Below are 10,088 nucleotides of genomic sequence, written 5' to 3' on the forward strand. Positions count from 1 at the left end.
CGAGGAGGGATGAGCCTATAATTACAGTGTTACTCAGGGCCAACTGTTCCAACCTGTGATTTTGCAGTTTAATTTCTTAAAATTTCACAAAACGTTTTAAATAAGTGACCCAATTTTCCTAAGCATTGAACATCCAATATCCCTCTTTTAAGTGAGGCTTTTTATTTAACTATATAAAACACTAGAGTTATCTTTGTGGTGAGGCTCATGGGAAGTGAAAGAAGTCCTTGGTTAACAATGAGCAAGTGAAACATATATTCTTGAGACACAGTTTCACCTTAAGCACAGACTTGCAGCATGCCTGTTTCTTTGTTCCCATGACAGATGTAACATTTAAATTGGATGACGGAACCATAAATGCACACAAGCCACTGCTGATCTGTAGCTGTGAATGGATGTCTGCTATGTTTGGAGGATCATTTATTGAAAGCTCCAATAGTGAGGTATTTGTCCATTTTGCTTATAATGTCTGATGGATTTAGGGTGATGGAAACATCATTCTGTATCTATTTGAAAGGTTGCAATAATCCCTGGAATGAATCTTTATTCTTCCCTTGCAGACCTGTGTTGATTTGCTTCTTCAGAAGGCTAATGCCTTAAGGCTAATTTAACAATTAAGATGCCTAGGAAGATAACAGATATTCTGCAAGGCATGAGACTTCCTCCAATGTGGAGCATGTGTTTAAACCTGAAATCATTTAGAATACTAAATATGGCGAAAGAGGGAGAAACTAAGTATGATTTTTTTAAAAATAGGTTATGAAGCTGTGTGAGTATGTATTTATACAATCAGAAGCATTACAAAAAATTCTTGGGGCAGGGGCATTGATAAAAGAATTAAAGGGGTGAAAGGCTCAAATAACACAGAGTGTTAAACTTAAAGAAGGAGCTGCCTTCACAGTATTTCAACAGAAACTAATCTTAGATTCTCTAGTACATCAGCTTGTCCGCTTGAGTAAAACAGGTGTGAAGTACGGTATAAAATAACTCAAAGCTTTGAATTAATTTTTTGCAGCAGAAGCCTTGTATTTTCAGGTGCCCTCATGGTCTGTTTTTTAAATTCTAAACACTCTGCTTGTATGTTTTTGCTTGTGTCTTACCCATACCAAGGCTTTGATTTTTGTTTTTATTTTCTTGTTCCTTTCCATACTCATGGATCTTGCTCATATGAAGAGGTTTTTTGTGTTTAATTTTCTGGAAGATTTTGCTCTACTTAGATTTTTCTTGCTACTTCTAATGCAGCTGTAAACAATTCCTTTCCCAGAGGCACGCTCAACAAGTGATTCATTAAAAATACATAGCTTGGTTCTAGTAAGCAACATTTGGCAATAAAGAATACTCATTTATTTTCTACCAGCCTATGTTTAATGATTAACTTAACAGTCTTAGCTCATCTTTCCAATTTAAAATATTTAGCTTCCATTTTGTAGAGTTTAAAGTATTCAGCAATGCTTTTGGGAAGGAAAGCCATCCAGAGGGACCTCAACATGCTTGTGAGGTGGGCTGATGCCAACCTCATGAAGTTTAACCATACCAAGTGCAAGGTCCTACACCTGGGTTGGAGCAATCCCAGGCACAGCTACAGGTTGGGCAGAGAAGAGATTCAAAGCAGCCCTGTGGAGAAGGACTTGGGGGTGCTGGTCGATGAGAAAATGAGCATGAGCAGGCTTCAGTGTGTGCTCGCAGCCCAGAAAGCCAACCGTATCCTGGGCTGCGTCAAAAGGAGCGTGACCAGCAGGTCGAAGGAGGTGATCCTGCCCCTCTACTCTGCTCTTGTGAGACCTCACCTGGAGTATTGTGTGCAGTTCTGGTGTCCTCAACATAAAAAGGACATGGAACTGTTGGAACAAGTCCAGAGGAGGGCCACGAGGATGATCAGGGGACTGGAGCACCTCCCATATGAAGACAGGCTGAGAAAGTTGGGGCTGTTGAGCCTGGAGAAGAGAAGGCTGCCTGGAGACCTCATAGCAGCCTTCCAGTATCTGAAGGGGGCCTATGAGGATGCTGGGGATGGGCTCTTCATTAGGGACTGTAGTGATAGGACAAGGGGTTAACGGGTTGAAACTTAAACAGAGGAAGTTTAGATTGGATATAAGGAGGAAATTCTTTACTGTAAGGGTGGTGAGGCACTGGAATAGGTTGCCCAGGGAGGTTGTGAATGCTCCATCCCTGGCGTTGTTCAAGACCAGGTTGGACGAGGCCTTGGGTGACATGTTTTAGTGGGAGGTGTCCCTGCCCATGACAGGGGGGTTGGAACTAGATGATCTTAAGGTCCTTTCCAACCCTAACGATTCTGATTCTGTGATTCTATGTGCTGACTGCCTCCAAGCACTCAAAGTTGCATGTACATTTGATTCCTCATCATAATTTTATCACTCTACCTTTGTCATTTTTTTACTGCAAGTCCTTCATAGTACCACTGTGCATTCTTCAGTGCCAGCATCTGTTTCTTGAGTTATGAACACTGGTGATTAATGGGATTGACTAGGTTGGGTATTGGAAGCAGACTTAACCTGCTGCAACCTTGAGCCCCACAAGAATCAGTTTTATCCTGTTGTTTAGAGGAATATTCGTATGTACAAACTGTAGTTGAGATGCTGCAGTGATAGGTTACAGCAAGGCTTCCTAACTGTCCTTTTTCTTTTAGATTTCACTGTAGGAAAATGAAGTTACTGTTGTGCTGGTGAAAAATTAGAAAGCTTTTGTCCTAGCCTTGGTAGTTTCATTGCATGGTGGTTATATTACTTACACTTGTGTGGCAGAAATGGTTTACATTTTCTTTGCCTCATTTGTTCATTTCTCAGTCTTTTCCCCTACCATCATTAAGTTAATTTATTTATTTTTAAACAGACTAAGATAGCTGGGTTTTTTTTGTTATCCTTTAGTTTCTGTTATTCTCAAAACCCCCAGAACATCTCTTGCCAAGAGCAGATAGATTACATTCCTCAAGAAGTCTACCAAGGGAGGTTTGGCATTGGAAGTGCTCACTGGCTTTTGCATATCCCACATAGCTGGCTATTTGCGGGCTAGAAAGCATTGAACAGATTCACCGTTTAATGTGGATTCAGTTCCAGCAGCTTGATACCAAGTTGCTTGCATGTAAACTGCCAAAGGATCTAGCTCTGGAGGTATGTTTACCTGTTAGCAGCTTGTTGAACTTTAATGGGAAATTTCTTTTTTGGAAAAAAGTTTTCCCTGCATTTCTAAAATGACTCAAAGAGAAAATGAGACGGTCCAGCCAAGTGACATAAGTGAAGTATGGCCTCTGTATGAAAGTACCTTAATTATTAGAGACTCTTTTCTTAAATATATTTTCCAGGTAGTTCTTCCCAACATAAACAAGACTTCCATGCAAGCGGTTTTAGATTATTTGTATACCAAGCAACTGTCCTCCAGTCAGGAACTGGACACACTGGAGTTAATTGCATTGGCAAATAGGTTTTGCCTTCCTCACCTTGTTGCACTAGCAGGTAAGAATTTGTGGCCTTGTCCAAAGAACTTTCTTCTGCAATGGCTGAAACATGTTTAATGGTTTTGGAACACACAGGATTATCTCAAGTGTCAGGGATTTTTTTTTATTATTTTTATTTTTTATGAAGGGAATATGTAATACAAATTGATATTTCATTTAGAAAAGTGTATTTTCCATATTCTTGCCTTTTTTTAGTTTTATGCCACCAACTCAGGACACTAAAGTATCCTGTGCTTTAAAAAGAAAAAGAGTAAACCTTCTCTTTAGCATTGATAATAATGTCTGTGGTTTGTAATATCCATTCTGTTGTTATTAATTTATCTGAAACCAGGATGGACGCCAGGCTTTCCATTATGTAATGAATGAAGTGCTCTGTTATATGTTTCTATCTAAAGAGAATAACTGAGCCAATTCAAAACTTATCTAGATGATGCCGGGATCTTTTTCTACTGCCTAGATGAGAAGTTAATATTTTGGTATATACATGGGAATTTAAACCTAATTTCAGGATTAAAAAAATTTGAATCACATATTTAGAGAAAAATTACAGGATAGGATACTACTTAGTTTTAAAATTAAATCCATACAACCCCCAGACCTTTGCAGTTGTTTTGGTTTGTTTTTTTGTTTGTTTTTTTGTTTCTCTTTATGTATGTAATTCAGCATTGTTCTACATGGCCAAGGCAAACACTCAGAGGACACAAAGCTACACATATTTACAGGTCAACGTATAGGCAAAATTTAATCACATACTAAATCCTAGTTCTCCTTCAGCTGTGCACCAGGACCATGTACTTTCTCTTCACTGGTTCTGACAGACCAAATCTTTATTGCCTGATTTTATACATACATCTCTAACTGAAGTCTTGGTTACTTTTTTAAGTAGTTGTGGCATAAACATACATGGAGTATTAAGAATATTTAATTTCATTTAATTCTTAATAAAATAATTTTGAGTACAAAGGCTACTGCTAACAACTGAACTCATTAGAATCAAATCAGTGGACAGCATTTCTCAAAAAGTACTCAGATCTTTAAGGTTCTAGGAAATGGTTCTAGGAAAGGATTGAGTAGACTCTTGCAGTGAAGTAACTTTTTGAGAAGCTGGTCAGCATTCATCTGGATCTATAGGAACAACTAATCTGAGAATCTGAAAAGGGCCTGAAGTAAACTTTCTATATCAGTGCTGTGGTTATATTCATTAATAAATACAGTGCAGTGGCATGTGCTCTGTTGCTTAAAAATTTGGCTATTGCTTTTTTATTACCCAAAAGAGACAGCTGATCCATTATTTCTAATTTATACTGAATATTGCACCTGTCCATTCTGCCAGAAAGAGACCAGTGGATGCTAAACTTTGTTCTTCCTGAAGTGGTTATTAACTGCAGGTTTGCTTTCTGTAAGAAAGAGGTAAGATTGTGTGTGAAACCAAAAATTAATAGTTTGGGTTGAGGCAAAGGGGTAAATCCTCATATAGACCGTGCTCCATTGGAGAAAGCAATTTATACCTGTGATGTAGAACCTCCAGCCACAACTCTAAAAGGACAGAATTTGGCATCATCATTTGGCCATTCATTCGGCTCAGGATGTCTGAGAGAATGTGCCACTTGCATAATGCTGGAGTTAACGCTAGAAGGAGGGAGAACACTCCTTCCTGGTTCTTATGGATGACCTGACCTTGATATGTGACCATTTCGCATGTGAGTGATAAGTTTTCTCCTCTAACAGAACAGCATGCAGTACAGGAGCTGACAAAAGCTTCCATGAGTGGCATTGCAATTGATGGGGAAGTACTATCCTATTTGGAATTGGCACAGGTCAGTGTGCATTGTTTTTTTTTGAAGATATTCTGATGAACTGCAGGACTTTCTTTTAGCATCTTACTGATTCTGATCATTGCTTCTCAGTCGCTCAAAGTCTGCAGTTCTGAGAGTGACTGACAATAAAATTTAGTTTTATCTTCCTTTTTAAAGAAGATTTTTCCATTAGTTCAAAGATGAAACATCTACCTAAGCAATCTCAGAGGAATTCTCTTTCAAATACGTATTTCAATTTTTCTTGATTGTGGAGCTTCCAAGCTCTCATGGCCATGCTTCAGTAACATGAATGAATATAATGAAGCTGCGCAGCTTTGTAATAGTGAGTGATTCCTTTCAATTTAGTTCTTGTAGATGATGTAGACCTGTATTATAAAGGCAACATTTTTTGGTTACTTAGTCTTGACGCTTAGACTGACTGCTTAGAGCCAGTCATCTGATAGTTCAGAATGTAAATCCTGCTACTTTATGTTCAAACATGTTTCAATGTTTCTTGAGTCCTGGAAACTATGAAGAGAGCAAAGGTCCAGCTCGCAGTTAAACTGCACACATTTGTTTTCCAAAAGGAGTGATACAGCAGTCTCTCAGATACAGTAGTACAAGCTAAAATACTTTTTTTTAGCTTTATTTTGCTTGATTTCACACGGATGGTGAATCTGGGTGTAGCTTGGCTTGAAGCCTGGGGTTTAAGTAGCACTGAAATATAGCACAAGCTAGCCGCCATGCAAGAGCACCAAACTGCTTTCAAGTACCTCTTTTGCAATACCTATAATGCTGTTGCAAAATCGGGACTGAACACCTACCAGAAAAGAGCAGCTCACTTAAGTTTGATTTTTATGAGGGGTGTTTTTTGGGGGGGGGTTCTTTTGTTGGTTTTTTTTTTTCTTTTTGTCTCCTGTTTGAACACAGAAGTAATATAACTACTGGTAGGATAGCCTCTCTGCCACCTGCATCAGTATGATGTGTTTATAGCCTGAGAAGATCATAGTAGACAGTCAGAATGCCAAAATAAATATATATGCTATACAATTAGACTTGCATTACAGCTGTGCTTCCTTACAACCAGAGGAAGCTTGTACAAGATTTTGTGTTGAGCTTTCAAGTAATATTTTGTTTCTGTCGATGAGCACAGTTTCGCAGGCAATAAATTTAGAGCAGGGTCTGCAGTAATTGATAGGGATATATGACTGGTACAATCATAGGTCCAGCATGCCTTCATGAGGGTTCAGATCCTCTGTGGGACTGGACGCAGTTTGCCGTATGCTGTAAATGCTAAACGCCTATTCATGAGCCCTTTGGGCCAGTGGTTGTTCCAGCAGAATTGTGTGGCAAGGTCTAGGGCATTTAGAAGCCACTTCAGCCTCAAATAACTCCCCTGTATGCTTGGGAGACTTCTGCCAGATATACTGGGGGCTGTTCTAGCTTTAGTTGTTAATTGGAGCTGCAAAATGAATGATAACCTCAGGAAATGGAATAAGCTTTTTTGTTTTCTTTACAGTTTCACAATGCAAACCAGCTGGCAGCTTGGTGTTTGCATTACATCTGCACCAATTACAACAGTGTTTGCTCCAAATTCCGCAAGGAAATCAAAGCTAAATCTTCAGGTATGGGCAACTTCCCTCCACAGCTTTCATGATGTTTCCCTTTTTCTTCGCACCCAGTTGATTAAACATGAAGACAAAGATGAGCATGACTCAGCTCATCATCAGCATCATCTCATGATTCAGAGACTGAAACTCTATGTTACCCTGAGTATCATTCACGAATTCTTACCTGTAAAGAAAGTTCATAATCATTAACCTTATTCCTGGGCAAGCATTATATTCTTTACCTATTATAGTGATGCTAAAAGGAACAGAGGTAGTTTCAGGCTCCACAATGAAAAATACACTCTGTAAGGGGCTTGTTTTTTCACACTTTAGTGAACTAAGACCTCTTGTGTCTAACCACTTTCAAAGTCTCTTCACACTGTAAGTAAAGCATATGAACAAACTGGGGGAATCCCCCAAAAGCCAGCTAATGTAAAGACTAGATGAATGATTAGCTGCATAGCTTTTTGCAGGTACTCAAGACATTTCTGAGATTTGTGTATCTTATTAGCTTGTTTGACGGCTTTTTTATTGTTTCTCTTTAATCAGATAATCAAGAATATTTTGAGAGGCATCGGTGGCCGCCTGTGTGGTATTTAAAGGAAGAAGATCACTACCAGCGAGTTAAAAAAGAAAGAGAAAAGGAAGATGTTGCCCTGAACAAACACCATTCAAAGCGGAAGTGGTGCTTCTGGAATTCTTCTGCTGTAGTTGCCTGAACAAAGCAAATAAGGGAAAATCCATAACCAATGTCAAAAATTAGTCTTATTGTTAGAAATAAGATATACTTCAGGTTGTCAGGAAACTTTGTTCCACGTGTGCATTTATTATGCTAGGGTCAAAAGCACAAGCTCATTGAAAATGAGCCTGGAACAGCTCCTTGAAGTCATATGTATATTTTTGACTAGTAAGAAGATAAATATCTACCATTATTACATTTCTTTTTATTAAAAAAAAAAAAGGAAAAAAAAATCCAGCATTAATATTTCAGTCTCCAGTTGGGAAATATTTTTATACTGTCTGGTACATCTTGTTCAGATGAAATTCTGGATACTGTTTTATTTTACAGACCACAAAATAACCATGTAGCAGCTTTGTAATTAGATTTTAACTATTTTTACTATGCGAGTACAGTGAAATAGACAATCTTCAGTCATAAGAAACCACTTCTAGAATATCTCATAAAAAGTCATCTTAGGAAAAAATCTAGTTGCCTAGTATATGTTGTCTTCTTAAACTAAGTACTGTGCATGGGTAATCTAATTAGATGGTTATTTCCCCTTTCTAAAGCAAAGGGTTGGAATAAGATCCAATAACTGCAAGATATAGAGTGCTTGATCTTTGCTCAGCTGAATAATAGGCAGTATAATTACCTGTTCAACCGCAGGCAAATGTATTTCTAATATTTGCCATGTAAGTGCAAATAATTATGACTATGTGGGCCACATGAAGTCTAGTGATTCTAAGTATTCAGAGGTTTTATATGTCTAGATCAAAGAGGATATTTCTAAAATCATTTGGAAGGGCTTATTAATTTATATCCTCATACAAGTATGGATCTGAGTGCAAAAAAAGCAGTTACACTGCTTGCATTTGAATTACTGCATGGCAGTTACTTTGTTCTGTTAACCATGCAGCCATTCCTTACGCTGAATTCCTTTTTGCTTCGGTGCAAGCAAATGAAAGGGCTGCGAAAACAACTAGGAGTTATCTAGTGTTACAGCATTTTGTAAAGGAAGAAGGGTCTTCACACACAAGATCAGTTTGATCCAAAATCTTTTATAGCTTTTCCCAAGTAGAACTCAAACTGTTAGATTATTTTAATGAAGTAGATGATATATTTCCCCTGGAAGTAAGTATTCCCAGAAAGCTGAGGGAAAATGATGGCAGAAAGGAGGAATTCTGCACAAGCAGTGCAAGAAAAGAAAAAGCCTCCAGTGTTTTTAAATAGCCTGTGTGTTCATGACCTTTTATCAGGCATTACTCTGAAGCTGCAGTGTTACACTAGATTATGTAAGGATGACAGCATTTTTTAAAAGACCAAAACTGAAATACATAGACTGTAGAACATACACATGCAGTCCTGTACAGTGTCTCAGGCACAATTCTGTAACCACAGTAGTATTGTGTATTAGATTTGTTAATATTGTTTTGTGCTGGCAGCTCAGCATACCAATGTGAAAAGCTGTTTGTTTGTGGTTTTTTCTGTATTCAAAGGCAAGGCAGTGCAGTCAAACCCCAGTACTGTAAGTCAGGAAAGGCTTTGGACTGAAAGCCATATACACCTCTACGTATTTGCATTTGGAATGGACTAATTCATGGTGGATGCTACCACAGGATGGTAGAAGCTACCCAGCATGGAAGAGTTGCTGCTCTACAATTTTTTATAAGGAAAGCAGGTGACAGATTCCTACCCCTGTAAGATTCATCACCATGTGGTGATAAAGAAGGGCTATAAATGATGGTTGCAAATATGTCTCCTTAATTCTTGATCAGTGATAACATACAGTGTGGAGAAGAATTCATGAGAGAAGATATGTCAAGACTAAGATGACAAATATTTGTTGTCATAAAGTGTTAACCAATCATATTTTGAGTAAGTACTGCTACTAGGTTTTACACAACCAAAGCTACTGTATGATTGTAATCTTGCCAAACTGTAATGGATATATAAATGAACTTGAGGTATATGCAATAATATCCAGTTGTTCTAGTTATCAGCTACTATAACCAAGTGGCTGGTTCATTTGGTTAATGCTGTCTATGGCCTTTATCTTGGTGTTTATTTTGTGGGTTTTATTTTGGAAAAAAAAGTTAATAAAACCATTTAGTTACACATTGTCTCCCAGTTCTTTGAAGAAGCTTCCTGAATTTTGCATTAGGTGCTGCGCTTCTTAGTGCTGTTTGTAATCATCCAGTTGTGGTATCAGTCGTTTAATTTTACTGAACTGATATTTGCATGGCAGATTAGGATTTATGTTTGGGAGTGTCATAAGGAGATCCTACAGTGTTGGTATGTGATGATGGAAGGTTGCTGTTTGTGACTTACTGTTCAACTACATAGCAGAAAAAATCTCTTGCCACTTTTCCCCATGGTTTCTGATATTTAATTAGAATTACATTACCCAAGGACATGAAACTAATTAGTCATGACGGACATGGAGAAACAAAATGCAGGTAAACAACAGGAGGTCTGTATGGTTTTCAGTA

At 38.1% G+C, this 10,088-nt stretch overlaps 1 protein-coding gene across 7 annotated transcripts in view; it reads left to right on the forward strand.

The window, feature by feature from the left end:
• Positions 1 to 9,714, forward strand: part of RHOBTB1 (Rho related BTB domain containing 1) — a 54,223-nt gene extending 44,509 nt beyond the window's left edge. For all 7 annotated transcript variants that reach the window (XM_062634009.1, XM_062634010.1, XM_062634008.1 and 4 more), the window contains 5 exons: positions 325 to 443; positions 3,320 to 3,470; positions 5,201 to 5,289; positions 6,788 to 6,893; positions 7,428 to 9,714. In XM_062634009.1, the coding sequence (XP_062489993.1) occupies positions 325 to 443; positions 3,320 to 3,470; positions 5,201 to 5,289; positions 6,788 to 6,893; positions 7,428 to 7,597 (635 nt within the window). In that variant the 3' untranslated portion in view covers positions 7,598 to 9,714. The remainder of the gene's footprint in view (positions 1 to 324; positions 444 to 3,319; positions 3,471 to 5,200; positions 5,290 to 6,787; positions 6,894 to 7,427) is intronic.
• Positions 9,715 to 10,088: the final 374 nt, after the last annotated feature.

The sequence above is a fragment of the Pezoporus occidentalis genome, unplaced genomic scaffold (assembly GCF_034315485.1).
Source record: "Pezoporus occidentalis ecotype Australia unplaced genomic scaffold, CSIRO_AGI_Poc_V1 ctg41, whole genome shotgun sequence".
Lineage (NCBI taxonomy): Eukaryota > Metazoa > Chordata > Aves > Psittaciformes > Psittacidae > Pezoporus > Pezoporus occidentalis.